The sequence below is a fragment of the Castor canadensis genome, chromosome 4 (assembly GCF_047511655.1).
Source record: "Castor canadensis chromosome 4, mCasCan1.hap1v2, whole genome shotgun sequence".
NCBI lineage: Eukaryota > Metazoa > Chordata > Mammalia > Rodentia > Castoridae > Castor > Castor canadensis.
In genome coordinates, this window is record NC_133389.1 from 177,166,109 (window position 1) to 177,183,784 (window position 17,676).

At 35.1% G+C, this 17,676-nt stretch overlaps 2 protein-coding genes across 3 annotated transcripts in view; one reads left to right on the plus strand and one right to left on the minus strand.

Annotated features, from left to right (window-relative positions):
- Positions 1-17,676, plus strand: part of Psmd1 (proteasome 26S subunit, non-ATPase 1) — a 104,065-nt gene that overhangs the window by 34,804 nt on the left and 51,585 nt on the right. The window lies entirely within an intron of this gene.
- Positions 1,461-16,087, minus strand: Htr2b (5-hydroxytryptamine receptor 2B). Of its 2 annotated transcripts, XM_020156254.2 has the most exons (3): positions 15,625-16,087; positions 4,694-4,894; positions 1,461-2,554 (listed from the first exon to the last, which is right to left on the minus strand). In XM_020156254.2, exons 1-3 carry the CDS (start codon positions 15,971-15,973, stop codon positions 1,662-1,664), a joined length of 1,443 nt encoding a protein of 480 aa, XP_020011843.2. In that variant the 5' UTR covers positions 15,974-16,087; the 3' UTR covers positions 1,461-1,661. The 2 variants fall into 2 exon arrangements, with proteins under 2 accessions (XP_020011843.2, XP_073928092.1); XM_074071991.1 differs by lacking the exon at positions 4,694-4,894.

The window sequence follows — 17,676 nt, forward strand, 5'->3', positions numbered from 1 at the left end:
GTGGGATGGGATTTGAACTCAGGGCTTCATGCTTATGAAGCAGGCACTACTGCTTGAGCCATGTCTCCAGTCCATTTGCTCTAGTTCTTTTGGAGATGGGGGTCTTATGAACTAGTTACATGGGCTGGCCTTGAACCTTGATCCTCCTAATTTTAGCCTCCCAAGTTAGCTAGGATTAGAGGCATGAGCCACTGGCACCCAGCTGGGAAAAAAAACATCTTATGGACCTTGGCAATAATATAAATCTTAATATATGTCAAACTCATAATAGAGCTGAGAACCAAAACAGTGATTTTTGTGTGTGTGCTTTTTCTTTTTTTTAATAGAAATGTAAATTGTTTTGTCTCTTATTTGAGATAACACCGTTAATAGTACTGAGAAATCTTAAACCATTAGGGAAAAGTACCTAAAGCTTTGATGATTTAAGAGTTAAATTTGTAAGATATAATTTGCTTGGAAGATAATATAGAGCCTATAAGTAAAGGTTATAGGTTGGGCTCTATGTATTAGATCCATGTGCTAGCAATATATTCTACCACTGGAAGCATAGATGTCTGGTTTACTTACATTCAGATTCTCCACATTTCATTAGGCTATTATCCTAAATTGAGTTGCCTTGCATAGGGTCAGTGACAGAGCAATAGCTTAAGGCATAAATAGGGTTCAACATTAGATGGAAAAGCTGTCATGGGCTGTCTCCGCTGCCAGCCCTCTTGGCCTACCATTTATAGTAGTATTAAAAAAAAACATAAAAAATTCAGTCACCAATGCAGTAAGTGGCACAGGTTGGCCTATTCCCATATTTAGCAATACAAAATGAAATACAGGGTAACTGAAAAATTTCGTGCTGTAAGTTCAACCTAATCACTGGGCTGACACAAGCAGCCATGTCTCAGTTCTTGAGATCACTTACTGTTTAGATCCCCAGATTGAGATCTATATATACTTCCAGCTTGAGCACATTCATTTATACCTTAAGGAATATAATATTGTTCAGGTACACAGAGGGATTTCATTGCTTTCATTTCTTTCTGCTGAATTAGATGCCTAATAATAGCCATTTAACAAATAGCTCTAGTTTAAGATCTTGTTACTTTGTATGATATCTGACTACTGTTTTTCCTATCCCTTCTATCAACACATAATTTTGAAGGAAAATTATTACTGCATTTAACTAAACCAGACTAATACAGGTACTCTTAACTCACATCCAGATATGATCATTGTTTTATTCATTCATTTTTAGTGCTCATTTCTGTCACTTTTTTTCCTATCTTTTAAGGCCTTGAAGATAGGGCTAATGCTTATTTGTTTGGCTTTATTTTACTGTTAACACAACTTTGGATAAAATTAGGAACTAAATAAGTTTTATAACATTGATTTTTTTTTAAAGCTGAAATTTATTTATAATCTCATTTCATTTGAAAACTAATATTTAAACATAGTGCTGGCTTGCTTTTGCTTGTAGCCATAGAAAATTACTTTTTTCATGGAGTAATTTTGTCCATATAAGGAAAATTGGATAATTTTAACACTTAACTCTTCATTTCAAAGGAGATGATTTGATATATGACATAAAATTCTTCTTTACATAATTCTTGATGCACACTTAATCTTGTTTGTTATCATCATTACGTTTAGATGAAACCGTGCAGGTTCTGCTATACATAACTAACTTGTTCTTCAGTTTTGTCTCCTTCATTTTCAGTGAGTAGAAGTGTATCTAGTAGAATGATTGATGAAGACTGAATGGTTGAACTTCGGAGCCTTATTGGGCTCTGGTACATGGCAGGATTAATCCCATTTCGAATTCCATGTTTCATGAAAAATGTAGAGTTCTCTGCCATTGGGTTCCTAAAGTAGATCTTACTGGAGCATTTTCTAAGAGTTTTTGCTGATTTAGTGGCCTGGTAATTGCAGGTGATGTATCGGCTGAATGCATCCCGAAATGTCTTATTAAAGAGGGTATAGACCAAAGGATTAACCCCTGAGGAGATGTAACCTATCCACACAAATATCTCTAGGAGCATTTTCAGAGTAGTCTGGTTACAGGAATCACATAAAGCTAAAGTTATATTTGTAATAAAAAAGGGGCACCACATAAGCAAAAAGAGGAAAAACACAATTCCAAGAACCTTTGAGGCTCTCTGTTCATTGGAAATGGTTTGCGCTGACTTTTTCCCAATAGAAGACATTCTTCTCATAAGTGTTTCATCACTTGAACTGGATAGAGTTTTGTCCTTGCGAGAACCATCTAGCATTGCCACCTTTTCAGGTGATGAGCAAGGTGTTTCCTCCCTTTGGAAAACTGTGGACACAGACAGCCATGTTAAGCGTTGAGGTGGCTTGGTTTTGGCCAAGTAAGCTTTCTTCTGTAACGCATGGATAGTGAGAAAGTAGGTGACAATCATGATTGCAAGAGGTGTAAAGAAGGCAGCCAATGAGCCAAAGAGCATGAAATTGCCAAACCGTTCCTTTCTTAGTTCACAAGTGATGTTGTTTGGGTTAAGCACATTAGTCTCTATCCCTTTAATGGGGACTGGAATTGCAATGCCTGAAGAAGAGAGAACAAGATAAATTGAGTCATTATTATGACCTGTCACTCTTAGATTAGTTCCTCTCAGATTTATCCTTGTAACTTTATACTGATTAGTGCATTGTAATTTTTGGGACCCACAGTAGTAGAATCTGTTGAGGCACTTATCAATGAAGTCTTTGACAAATAGAACATAAATTAGCAAATCTGTTGTTAAACAAAGAGCTTGATTAGTGAGTTCAAATTTATGGTTAAAGCTTCCCTAAAGATATCTGTCTGTGATAGAGTAGCCAGTGCCTTCATCTGTTCTGTGTTTCTTAATCTTTTTGATTTTCGGTCTATCCCAGGTTAAGGAAAAGGAATTCAGAAGTATTGTTGATCTAGAGACTTCAGGGTATAGTCATTCAGTATGTTACTTCTCAGTAGATACCTTTTTCATTTATTATCTTTGAGATTATACAGTTTCATTTAACAGATGGTTTTATCTTGATATTTGTGAATGTCTTTTAATCCTAACTTTTAGGGAAAACTAAAGGACTCATTATTATTTTAAAAAATGCTACCTAATTTGAGAGTATAAGTTGTGAGATTTATTTTCAAAATTTAGAGTTCCTTTTAATACATTATATATTATCGCTTTCTATTAGTGTAATTTGTTTGTATATCTGCTTTCATTGAGGGCAAAGAGTCTTTTTTTTTCCCAGTCCATGTATTCTTAGTACCTAGCACTAAGAATTTAGTACCTACCACTAAGAATTTGATCCATTTATAAGTTCATTTTATCCTGCCTTAATTTACATACCACTTTTAACCAACAAGCTGTTTACCACATTGGCTTGATCATATTTCATAGTTTCAAACATTTTAATTCTATTTAAGGATCCATTTCCCCTTTTTCCCTACCTCTGCCCTATTCCCACCACAACCCAACACTCACACACCTCATCATACTTTTTCTCTCCCTCATTGCAGTGAGCTTACAAAAAACAAAGAGTCAGTTGGAATGAATGACTCTAGATTTATTTTCCACTCAACTTCAAATTTTATTATCACCATTGTCTCCCACTCTCTTGTTTTGGGGAAGGGTACTGTTCTGTGTCAGTCAGCCCATCCTTTAAATTGGCCTTTTATTCATGGCTATAAATCTCTCCGTTCTGAATAGAGTTTTCCTTAACCCTAGTTTCTTACCACGTTAGAGTACTAGCATGCCTTGCTTTTACCTTCAGTAGCATTATTTCACAAATTCAGTGGTCAATTTCTCTTACTTTCTTCTTTTTTTTAACTATACGCTTACTCTGATAAGAGAAATAACATCTTTTTCTTGCCTTTTAGTACTTCAGGTCTCTTCATTTTTTCCTCTTTGAGTTTTTTCTGCTAGGAAGAAGTGAATTTGCTGGTCAGATCACTGTATTTGTTGCAAATGTGCTTGATTCTGTGGTATTAACTTGTAAGAGCTTTGAGTAACATATGATGTACTCATGACAAGGAGCCCTTCCAGCAGCTGTCATTGAGCACTAAAGATAAGAATGGGGACATAAAACAGTTTACAAGAAGTGGGATTGATTTCTTTCTATAAATCATTTCTGAACATCAGTTCAACACTTTCTTTGCATCTATCTTAAAACTTTTGAACCTTTGAGACACAACATAGACATTTAAATGCCTTTCATCTGTACACATATTGGAAAGTTAACTTCCTACATGGATTTATGATCTTTGATACCTGCTTACAAAAGTTTTGATTTGGTTTTTTCTTTTCCTATTTATCTTCTTAGATGTGACTAAAGATGCATCTTGTTGTTTCGTTAATGTATCTGCAGGATTCCTCATGCTAGCTAGACCTTAATGATCAATTGATAGATATGAAAACTGTTTTTTGACTTAGCCTTCCTGCATATTAAAATCAAAGTGAGATGATATCTCAATAAACACTGAAGTTGGTTCTAAAGACATGAACTATTTCTTTACAATTTTTACTAACAGTGTGGTTTAGAAGCTATATGACGAATGTTGTGACATAAGTACCTTGTGTTGCTGTATCAGTAGACTTTCTTGACCTCTCCTCCTGAGTTTCCTGGCCTACAGACCTGGCATTCTCCTCACCAAATGGAACCAAAGGCTATGTACTCTACCCACACCATGGCATTCCCCACATACCTATTGAAATTAACCACACCACTGTAATCTTGATGAATGTGGTAGCTCGGGAGTTATATTGATTGGCCTGGATCGGCTTTTTGATAGCTATGTAACGATCCACTGAAATGGCACAGAGGTGCATGATGGATGCAGTTGAAAACAGAACATCAAGAAATAACCAGGCAGGACACAGAACAAGTGGGAGGGGCCACATAGCCTCTGAAAGAAAGAAAACAAACACATTTTTCTCTTGTAAAGTGGCGACCTTCAGTTTAGCTTTCTTTTTGTTAAGTGATGCATATTTTTTAACCTTTTTCATTTACTCATCTAAAAGATAATGTTTAACTTTATTATTGCCATGGTGACAAAAATATTAACTACAGTATTTCTATAGATAGTATCTTTTAAATGTATTTTCTATTTTGTGTAATAATTACAAACCTTTTTCTAAGTTAGCAATTTGGCATTTTTGACCTTTGGTTTTTTTCAATTCTAGCTGGAACTTAACTTTGCTATTCAAATAAAATTTTATTTTTAAGTTGCATTTTGCTATTAGAGGAAGAAATGTATGTCCAAAAAGCATACTAGAATGTGAGTCTCTGTAAGGCCTAGCTTTTTGGCTCACTTCTAGCAGTAACTTGCATCATGTTCCTTACAGCAAACTCTCATTTGGTGAAATAATTAAGTGAAGTGATTTCTTTTCTTTTTGACAGAATTAGTTCTTAGATAAAGATTGCAAAGGATTGGCTTCAGATTATCCTGAAGAAAGTAGATTGTTATCCTTTCATATTTCATCATTTACTCTAAGTATCAGAGATGTAATAATCAGCACAAACTTAAGATTTTAAAAGGATTAGACATAGTACATAGTAAATTTATTTAACAAACTATAATAAACACTGTAGTGTAGTTGTAAGTACTTTAGAAACTTTTAAAATTAGGTTTGAATGTGATACTGAATATTTTACAGAGCTTTTCAATAAATTTACTTACACAGTGTCTATATACTTTTGTACTTAATATATTTTATATATACATACTAATACATTTTATAAATATACATATTTGTATGTGTTTCCAGTTTCAAAACAAAATTTATGTTAGGATTTCCCCTGAAATATTTCAGGTAGAATCCATTTTACAAAAATACACATACATACATATCTATAAATTTTAGTTTAGAGAACAAATATCATGCATCTTAGATTATGTTTGTTTTCATGGCTTGATTGTTACATATGTGTACTGATAAAATCTAAACTATTTTTCTTCTGTCTATTGTTAATGTATGACTTTGATGGAGGAAGTGATTGAGTTCATTGATGGAAGATCAAGAGAACCATCTCAGAATTGCAGGGCACCCAATTGTGGAAACCTAGTCCATGATTAAGGGATAGTTTTTAGATAGATTTGAATATGATACTTTCAAGAGTCAAGGAGGATTTCAGTGAAAAATATATGGACACTTTATAGGATAGCAAGACTAACAAATCTAGTTTTTGGTTCATTCTATTTCCAGAGATGGTATGTGGTATTTTTTCATAGGAATATTAAAACCTTTCTTCCTATGGACAAAATAACAGTGTGAAATTTTATTCAAAAAGAATAAATGATTGCTTAGTACTTGGTTCCATGTTCAGCAGTTTCTTAAAAAGAGATTAAGGATTTGTGGAGTGGCTCAAGTGGTAGAGCACCTTCCTAGCAAGCATAAGGCCGTGAGTTCAAACCCCAGTACCGCCAAAAGGAAAAAAAAGGAGAGAGAGAGAGAGAGAGATTAAAGCATCAGGTAGTGGAGTCACTCATACTTTGTAAGTAAATAAACTTTGCCTGCTTCACCTATTGAATTGGGGAGGAGGGGCAGAAATGGAGGTGATAGGTTATAAATTCATTGCACCCCAAAGTGACTTTTGATATGTCACTGATTTTGCATATGAGTGAATTCGGGTGCACTTAAGTCTTTGAGTATGGGTGTGTGAAGGAGGGTATTTATTTATCAAAACTTAAATGTTAATTGAAAATATTCTTTAGAACCTTACTAGTCAGAATGTCAGATCAGTGAATGAAGTTGGACCTTACTTGTGAACTTACTGAAAGTGAAGGCTCTTGTGTCTCAGCCCAGGCCTACTGCATCAGACTCTGCAGTTAAACTAGATCCCCAAGTGATTTGTTTGCAAATTATGATGTAAAAATTTAGCTTTGGAGTACTTTGCCCTAGGTGGTAGGCACTTGGCTTCCACCTGTATGTAATCTAGCTATGGCTCATACCTGTACTCCTAACTACTTGGGAGACTGAGATCAGGAGGATCAAGGTGAAAGCCAACCAGGGTAAGGAGTTCATGAGACGCCATCTCAACCAATAGATGGCATCTGTCATCCCAAGCTATGCAGAAGGCTGAAAAAGATTGCAGGTCCAGGGTAGCCCAGGCAAAAATGTTTGTGAGCTGGCAGAGTGGCTCAAGCAGTAAGAGCACCTGCCTAGGAAGCAGGAGGCCCAGTGCTGTCAAAAAGAAAAAAGAATTTTCACAAAGTTTGTGAGACTCCCATCTCAATGGAAAAAAGCAGGGCATTATGGTGTGCACCTGCCATCCCATTAGTCAGAGCAAAGAGGGCTGGAGGCATGGCTCAATCGGTAAAGTGCCTACCACAAAGCCCTGGGTTCAAACCCCAGTACCACCAAAAAAAAAAAAAAAAAAAAAAGCCCTTTGAGCTCAAGTTCTTTGAGATGGAATTTTGAGCCTATAGCCCTTCTATCTTCTGAAGATTGCAACACGTTGAATAAACCAGATGCCTGCCTACCAAATCTCATCTCCCAAGTATTGGCCCTTCCAATGGCAGGCAGCCTGAATCTTTACTCAAGTAAGGATAAAAGTAGCATCAGACTTCTCAGAAATCATGCAAGCAAGAAGAGAGAGGAATAAAATATTTAGTGTTGGGTGCAGGAATCCTATGTCTTGTGAAATTATCTTTCAAAAAATGGTGCAGGTGGGTGGTGATATAGCTCAGTATTGCCAGCACTGAAAAAATAAATAAACAGTGAAGTAAAAGACTTTCTCGAACACGAAAAAGGAACATACAGGAGACCTCTCAAAATATAGCAGAGAAACCTGTGTTTAGAAAGAATTAAGTAATTGAATTTTCTTCACTGTAGCATTCAGATTTTCTGTCAGTAGTGGAAAAAGACCTTCGACAAAGGCAGCAGTGCATTCTTCAACCTAAGCTTAAAAGCAAGCTAACAGCCTGAGTGAAAAGAATCACCTACTAGGGGCTCAAGGCATGGCTCAAGCGGTAGCGTGCCTTCCGAACAATGCAGGAAGCCCTGAGTTCAAACCCAGGTACCAGCCCCCCTCCCACCACCACCACCAAAAAAAAGAATTGCCTATGATTGAGGCTGCACTCTAAACTGACCCAAAGTTCTAGAGTTTGGATTCTGAGTAGGGAAACAGAAAAATTACTTAAGTCAGGAACAGGCACAGTGGTATGGGCCTGTAGTCTAAGCCACTGGGGAAGCTGAAATGGGAAGATCAGTTGAGACCAGGAGTTCATGTCCAGCCTGGGCTACAAAGTAAGACCCTATCTCAAAAAAAAGAAAAATACTTAAGGTTTTGTGTGTGTGTGTTATTAGGGATCAAAGTCAGGGCCCCACACATGCTTACCAAATGCTCTACCAGTGAGCTATACCCTCAACCCATATATTCAAGTCTTGAGCTGTATTCAGAGATACTGACATAGTTAAGGATTAAAAAGGAAAACAAGTAGTGTGTTGTTTTTGGTTTTTTTGGCTGCACTGGGGTTTGAACTCAGGGCCTTACACTTGCTTAGGCAGGTACTCTCTCACTTGAACCACTCCACCAGCCCTGTTTTGTGATGGGTTTTTTTGAGAGAGGGGGCTGGCTTTTAACCATGATCCTCCTGATATCTGCCTCCTGAAGAGCCAAGATCATAGGCATGGGCCACCAGCACCTGGCAGGGTGTTGTATCTTTTAAGTCCACACTGTCTCTATGGCATCTTTCAAAATGGTTTGCTCTTAATTTAATCTTAACTATTTAGCTATTCTAATCATGGATTATGCTTTTAAAAATTAAGGTCTGGAAAATTCTACTCATAAATCTTGTAGCCCTGTGCAGGGAGTCATATGAGAACTCTTACATAAAAAGTGCGTGTCTTCGGAATTTTACTGTCTGACCACGGATTCCTAATTCTGAGCTAAGAGGAAAAGCCTGTCACTGCTGATTTAATTAAGCCTATGAAGCCTTGTTAGCCTTACTTTCCAACAAAATGAGTTTATTTATGAACTTCAGTTTGGGGACAGAAAATGGGAATTAAAATTAATGCAGATCATTAAAATATTCTTATTTCAGTCAACAGAAATATTGAGATGTGACAGAATTTTCTTTCATTTTATCGTTTTTGCATGTGTACTTACATGTAAAATGGAAGTGTATACGTGTTTTTACACTGTTGGCCACCTCCCCCTCCTCCCCTCAGAATTTTCTTTAAGAAAGAATGAGATGTATGAGGGTTATTAAGACTAAGAGAGGTGGATCTTAAAATTCCAAGTTTCATGAAATACTAACGTAAAAGTAACACTAAGTTCATAGGAACCTTTTTGTCAAAAGCAAAAAAGAAGCGGGCTTGGTGGCTTATGCCTATAATCCCAGCATTTTGGAAACTGAGGTAAGGATGATTGGGAGTTCAGGGTCAGCCTTGGTTACATAGTGAGACGGTCTCAAAAAAATAAATGAAAGCAAAAAAGAGGCTAGGAGATGTAATTCAGTGGTGGAGCACTTGCCTAGCATGTGCAAAGCCACAAAAAAAAGAAAGCAAGCTTTTATAATTGCCTACTACAATAAATTTAGGTACTCTGTGGATTATAGAAATTAAATACAGTTCTAGACATTATTATTTTATAAACAGACCTTTTCCTAGTTCAGATATTTTCAGTTAGCATTAATTGGTAGGCTCAAGATCAGAAAAGTTTCTATAAGTACATTTATTTGTTGTAATCTATTAATTTTTGTCCAGCCAGCTTCCAAAAGAACTTGGACATTATTTAAGTTTTAGATAATCAAGTGAAACAGCCACAGATTTAAATTTTAAAAAAGAAAATGTATCTAAATCTAAGAAAAAATGTATCTAAATAAGCTCTCAACGTATGTGGACCAAATATTGCACTTCAGTTTTTTTGGTTGGTTGGGTTTTTTTTGTTTTGTTTTATTTTTGTGGTACTGGGATTTGAACTCAGGACCTACACCTTGAGCCACTCCACCAGCCCTTTATTTTTTATGATGGGTTTTTTTGTGTTAGGGTCTCGTAAACTATTCGACACAGCTGGCCTCGAACCACAATCCTTCTGTTCTCTGCTTCTTGAGGAGCTAGAATTGCAGCCATGAGCCACTGGCACCTGGCTAATTCTGGGACTATAAATTTGACTTTCATAAAAACTAGGACAGAAAGGAGAAAACATCTAAATTGTGATATTTGTTGTCCCACAAAATGAAAGCATGTAAAAATTTTTCTGAAAGAAACAAGTCCCTTTTTTTCCCCTAGTGTTGGGGATTAATCCCAGATCCTGGCAGATGATAGGCAAGTGTTCTAAAACTGAGTCACAAACTCCATTTTGTAACTTTTTCTTCTATCTGCTTCCCAATTAAACTCAGTGAAATTAACTTCAATAATGTTTAAATGATAGCATTTTTATGGGTGCTGATTTAATTATAGGCTGACTGTTATAGGAACAAATATTACATGATCAAAGCAAGTCTTAGGTGGGTCTTAGATTTATTGACAGTTAATTACTCTGTTAACTAATATTAGTAGCACAAATATTACAAATATTTTGTTATTTGAAGTGAAAACTATATGCTTTAAATAATATGCATAAGGAGTGATAAATTGTTTTTCAGTTCTGTCAATTTCTGTATGTCTCACAGACAGGATTCAACGACTGTAGGCACAAGCCTAGGTCTGATACCTTCCTCAGAAAAGAGATCAGGCAGTTTTCTCAAGGATTTATATAAGTACTGGTTGAGATCCTAGTATTCTATACCTCAATATGAAATAAAGTAACTCTAACTGAAAAAATCTTGAGTTCTGCCTTGTCCCTGCAAAAATAAATAAATAAATAAATAAATAAATAATCTAACTCTTATTAGATGGAGTTACCATATAAATGTTGACCCTGTATGCCAAATATGATAGTTTCATGTGGTAGAATTTCTCATGTATATTTGAGAAAACAGAAAAATAGAGGTTGAAAGTCTGAATTCTAGAGTCAGTTCTCCTACTTTCATATCATATCTTAGCTTCTTATTTTGTAATCTTGGACAAATCAGTTATCCCTCTGTTCTATATCATCTCTAAAGTGAGGCTAGTAATACCTGTTTTTATAGCATTGCTGTATAGTGTTTATAGTGTTGATGATCTAATAAACTAATGCATGTGAGGTATTTGGAACATGTGTGGCATAGAGAAAACACTCAGTAAATGTCAGTTATTACCATTATTTGACAGAAACTGTCAACTAACTAACCATTAAAATCCTCAGAAACAAGCTAAGTCATCAGTATAAAATAAGTGTACTTGTCTTTCTGTGTGCTATAGCAAGAATGCAATGAATCTGGTTACATTTAAAACTGCACCATCGAGGCAGGCCACAGGGTCTAGGGAACAAGATGACTTTAATTTTGAATTGACTATGAAAATGTCTTTTGTTAAAGTTGAATTTTAACTGCTTTTTATTATGACACAGAAATGTAAATAGCCTATATTTATTGCAATTGGGTCATGCCTGGTTTTTTGTTTTGTTTTGAGAGGGAAGTAATGTTTGCTTTCTTTTCTATTAATTAAAAAAGTGATTTTTTTTAAACCAGAGACTCCATGTCTTGATGATATAGGCTAATTTTATCTGAAAACTGTCTACCCTTTGGTCAAGGTTTTAGTTTGGAAAGCCAAGTTATTTGTTCAGAAAATAGTTAACATCAATCTGTAAATCTAGGGCATGAAATATTTCCCATTTGAGGATTTAAAAGACTATTCTTAAACCCATTCCAAGAGGGCTGTGCTTGCAGAGTTCACAGAGCTACGAAGTTTATGAACTTACTGGAGCAGGACAAATTGTAAATAGCTTTTATGTTTAAAAAGGACAAAGTTTTCAAATACACATTTTTTTTTTAATTTCAGAAATTCTGATGCTTCTCTCTTTATCTTCAGTGCTTATTGTTGTTATAAAACTTCTGTTTTGTTTTTTTGTTGTTTTTCTACTGCCTCTGAGAACATGAGGTATCATGGGATTACATATTTAATATGATACTGTTTTGAATGTTTTCAGTTACTTAAAACTTATAAAAAATTTTCCTTGGCCTTTTAAATTTCCACTTTTCAAAAAGAAATGCTTTCTATTGCTTTGCTCTCCCATTTCGGAACTAGATAGAGTAGCATTTCACTGTAAATAACTGACTTTCTTATTTACTTGCTATGAATCTTCCATTGCTAGTTAGACTCACATGTCAACTGAATGACGTCTAATGTATATCTCTACTAGTACATACCAATTGTTAATGACAGTCTCATTCACAGCTGAAGATGCAGCACACCCATCTTATAGGTAAGTTGATACAATTCTGAGATATTAACAACTCGCCTCAGCCAGAGCAAGATTTAAACTGTGGGCTATCTGGCTTTAAAGACTTCATCTTTCAGTCATTTTACACACTTTTTTAACTGTCCACAGATACTGTTTCAACTTATAGATCATGAGGCATGGATTAAAACAAGTTATATATAAGTAGTGAATGACCAGGTACCGTATTTTTCCTTTTCACATTTGTAATCACTTACTTGATGAGAGAAGGAAATGTTTTGAGAAGTGAATATCCTGTCTTTTTTTTTCTTTTAATTGTACTGTGGATTGAACTCAGCCTCATGTATACCAGGCCCTATCCCTAGCTCAACAATTCTTTTTTTTTTTTTTTTCTTTCTGTGGGACTGGGGTTTGAATTTAGAGCTTTACACTTGCAAAGCGGGCTCTCTGCTGCTTGAGCCACACCTCCAGTCCATTTTGCTCTGGCTATTTTGGAGATGGGGTCCCATGAACTGTTTGCCCAGGCTGGCCTTGAATCAAGATTCTCCTGATCTTAGCCTCCAAAATAGCTAGAATTACAGACATGAGCCACTGCACCCAGCTTGAATTCTGTGTGTGTGTGTGTGTGTGTGTGTGTGTATGTGTGTTAGGTCTGGGTTTGAACTCAGGGCTTCATGCTTGCAAAGCAGGCACTTTACCAGTTTATCCACACTCCCTGCTCTGTTTATTTTTGGGGGGATGGGATCTTTGGAATTATTTCTCTGGTCTGGTCTCTAACTGCAATGCCTCAGGTCTCAGTCTCCCAACTAGCTAGGATTATAGATGTGAGCCACCAGAATGTTTTAAGTAGGGGTTAAAATAAGGTTAGTTCATTAAAAAAAAAAAACTCTAGCCGGGTGCTGGTGGTCATGTTTGTAATCCTGGGTCCTCAGTAGGTAGAGATCAGGAGAATTGAGATTCAAGACCAGCCCAGACAAAAAAACCTAGACCCTATCTCAAAAATATCCAACACAAACACACAAAAAGGCTGGTAGAAGTGGCTCAAGTAGTAGTGACTGTCTAGCAAGCGTGAGGCCCTGAGTTCAAACCCCAATACCATTTGAAAAAAAAAAAACAACCTACTAATCCCACTCACTGATAGTTACTGATAGCAAAAAAGTTTTGGGGACTATAAAGATTTTATTTTATAATTAAAAAAACAAATATTTGAAATAATGTTGAAATATATAGCATAATTTAAGACAGACATTCCACATATTTTCTGTTCAAATGTTTGGTTTTCTACTAACTTACTGCTAAGAATACATGCATATATATTTTTTGGTAGAACTGGAGTTTGAACTTACAGCCTCGCACTTGCTAGGCAGGCACACTTGAGCCACTCCACCAGCCCTTTTTTGGGTTGGGTATTTTGAGATAGGGTTTCACAAACTATTTGCCCAGGGCTGACTTTGAACCACCATCCTCCTGATCTGTGCCTCATGATTAGCTAGGATTACAGGTATGAGCCACCAGCATCCAGATAAGAATATTTTAGGTAACAAATTTTTAAATATAAATGTAAACTTTTTAGCTACTAGAATACCTACTGTTTTCCTGTAGAAAACATGGAATTATCTTTGTCATATTTTTTTAATTTTATTTGTCAGCTTACTTTAATACGGTAATTTGTAAGACTGCAATTTGTCTTTTAAGATTTCTTAACTGTTTAGCTGATTATTTAAGTGCTTACCACAGTACTTTGCATATAGTAGGTGTTTGATATTATTGGACTCAAGGATTTTAAAGTCCAAGTCTGTATGTCATTCAATTATTTATTCATAACATATCAGTTGGATTTTGAGGTACTGTGAGTTAAGCATTTTGACATTTTTCTGTATGCTGTTTGTAGAGTATGCATTTTTACTTTAAGCTACTATTGTGAGTATGGAGATGAGCACTTGAATCTTAGGCCTCTACAGTCTTTACCCAGTACACCAGTGCTGCTATGTAACCTGTGCTTACTTTATTTCGTTTAAACTTTTTAGAATTAAGGTTGTATAGGTTCTGTGTTGGAGTACAATTTCTTAGTTACTTTCCATGGCTCAAAAGATTACAAATTTTTTAAAGGAACAGGTGGTAGATAGACAGTACTGATTATTACAGAATCTGCTTAAAGTGTAGATCTTATTCATTACTTTTTGTCCTGTCACAGAATTTTCTTGATTTACTTAAAGCCTGGGTAAATATTGATTTATAATAGGAAACTTAAACCCCTCTCCATCCTACTATTTTTAGGGGAACAAATACTTAATTTCAGGTATCTTTTCATTGTTACTTATAAAAATAATTAGAATAGCAGTTTTTCTAATTTAACAAGTTAGTGCATGTTAGCTTAATAAATTTTACTTCTGTAACTTGAAGTGTTTATTCTCAACATAGAAGTGTAATTCTTAGAAACTATATCTGCTACAGATTTTTCTTAAGTGACTTATGAATGGAATATCAATTTATACCAAGCATTAACTAGATTAAATATCCTTTTAATGCTGACTTTGAGGTAGGAACCCTCATAATTCATTAACAGAATTGTTTACATGAATTTTATAACTAGAGAGAATATGCATAAATCAGAAGTTACTTATGCCTATTTTAATAGCATTATCTTTCCTGTAATAACAAAGATGTCAGTATCCAACTACATTTTTTTTTTATTATTCAAGGTCTATCAAGAACTCAAATGGTCAGATATTATAAAAATCAGACAGATGGATCATCTCTCGGGACTCTGAACCAGATCAGTTCATTGAGCAACTAAACATTTTTTCTGAACATGACACATATGTAGTAATTGTGTTGAAGTTTAAAGTATAAAAATTATAAAGAATGTAACAAGAATTTTTAGAATAATACCAAATTTAAACAGAAGTTTAGTGATATTTAGTGATTTAAAGACCTTATTATTACTAATTAACCCAGCACATACCTGTTCCAAAAGTGTCCTAGTTATTGATCACTTTGTTTACAGGGAAGAATGATAGAAAAGTTAAGGTATCATTCTATTCACTACAATTTCTAGATAATGTATACAGAATTTCTGAGTATTGCTAACTTGAATAACTTTTTAAATGATTTTATTAGATCTCTTAAGCGATCTGAGGCTGAGCAGGGAGTAAAATTGATGCCAAGAAGTTATTTTTTGGTCTTTTAAATTGATTATCAGCCATAGAAAACCATATAAAAATAATTGAGGGACTATTATCTGCTGTATCTTTAATCCAAGTCCATCTTTTATTTCAAAGAAAATAAAGATCAAATGATTAGCCAGTTTTCTCTAATAGTATATCGTAGTTCAGTGACTTGATGGCAAGAACAAAGGGAAATACTTACCAAACATTATTGTCAAGAGGGCAATCGGCATCACAAACAATCCAACCAGTAAATCAGCCACCGCCAAGGACATGAGAAAGTAATTAGTAGCGTACTGCAGCTTTTTCTCCAGTGACACAGCCAGAATAACGAGGATGTTTCCACCAATTGTGGGTATTATCACCATGAGGATCAGAAGAGCTGCCCAGTGCAGTTTATTTCCCTGTTCCTCATCAATCTCTTTCATTTCCTCTGGTATTGATTCTGTCTGTAATCCAGACCAGTTAGAAGACTTCAAGTGATCAAATGTACTCTGGAAAATGTGCTCAGGAATTGTGCTTTGTTCAGACATTCTATAAGAGAGAGCCATTTGCTGTTTTTCTGTGATTCAATCCAATTCCAGACAGTGGTCAGCATGGTCAGAAGCTAAGTTGATCATCTGCTTTTTTAAGGCATTGTAGCCATGCCAAACACCAAAGCCAAAGTTGACTCCTTCCTTTAAAAAAAAAAATTAAAGTCTCTGAGAGTATACGCACATCTTTATGTGTTTGTAGATAAGACCTCCAAAGTTTTTAGTATTTTCTAGAGGTTTAGATTTCAGAAAGCTTAGTGAAGAAAAGCAGTATGTGGGAAAAAATAAACTATTAGATTCTCTTATGCTGTACTTGTAGTTGAGTTTGAACTTGAATGCCAGGAGTTCCCCCTAGATACAGTTATGTAGAGTGCATTATTTACTTCAAAAAAGTGATGAAAACACTTGAACTTAGTGACCGTTCTCTATAGGTCTGATGTATGTTTGTGATAATTCAGCCTATTCCTATGAGAATATAATATTTTTATGTTATGAAATTTTACCTGATTTACCTCAAAATTAACTAGAGGAGGAGACACATCAATTTTTCAGTGATTATAATAAAATGCTAGGTGTTTCCTGATCCTTAAATGTGGTTTTACCTTTATTTTAGAAAATGTGCCAAAGAATAGAAAGCTCAAAGCACTAAGTAGTTTTGAATAGAACTTTCATTATATACTTGGCCTCCCACCTAGGAAAACTCCAAGCCCTCCTGAGATTTAAATACATTATTTACCAGCTAGGAATCCTTAGATGTAGTCATTTGTCGGATTAGGTTTATCTTAGTGTTAAGTTAAATTCCATTTTTACAATGCATTCTAAATTTCTTTAGCTTGAGAGAAAGGAAAGAAAAAAAATATTACTAGATCCAAATAATAGTTTTTAGTAGTTTCATCTGTCTTAGTATGTTTCTATAAGGATTTCTTACTTTTTTTTTTTTTTAAGTACCATTTTTTTCTCCTTAATATTCCCAGTTCCCTTGGGAACTAGAAGCTAAGAGTAAGATTAAACCATTGTTTTCACTAAATTTACAAATCCCATGTTAAAAATCTCCCCTTTAACATTTGTAAATTTTAAAATAAGAAATTACAGAAGCAGAGTTCTTGAATATTAAAAAAAACAAAAACAAAATCCCTTTAGATTAACTATCTGTCTGCTGAATGCTTACCTCTCATTTGTTTGTGACTTTCCCAAGCATGCTGTCCTCATATCTGTTCAGTGGACCCACTTACTGCTGTGACTGAAATCCTCCTCCTGTTCACTTATTCTGAGCCTCTAGCACTGGCGTTTGCAAGCAGTGAAACAAACGTGTGTCGTATAGCTGTACACATGCCAACAAGGTTATTTCCTCTTCGATACATTCATTTTAGACTATAGCAGCAGGTGGTTTATAGCATAAACCACCAATTAAGTGTGTCAAACCAGTTCATGACCATTATTCAAGTTATATTCTTAAGAGCTCTCTTTAATATTTGAAGGGACAATAATAAATTCTGTTATTTTAGCTTACGATAGTTTCTTTTGAGATTTAGTCTGGCAGTTCCAAAATCTAGAGATTTTGGAATTTTTATGTTGTGAAGATTCTATCCCCTTACTCATAACGACTGACACAGTTCTAATTTCTAACAGTGGAACAAGATTCTTATCCAGCTTTTGCTGTGGAGCAAAATTAATTTGCTGTGGTCACAACCTTATATAGAAGAGCACAGTAAGATCTGAAT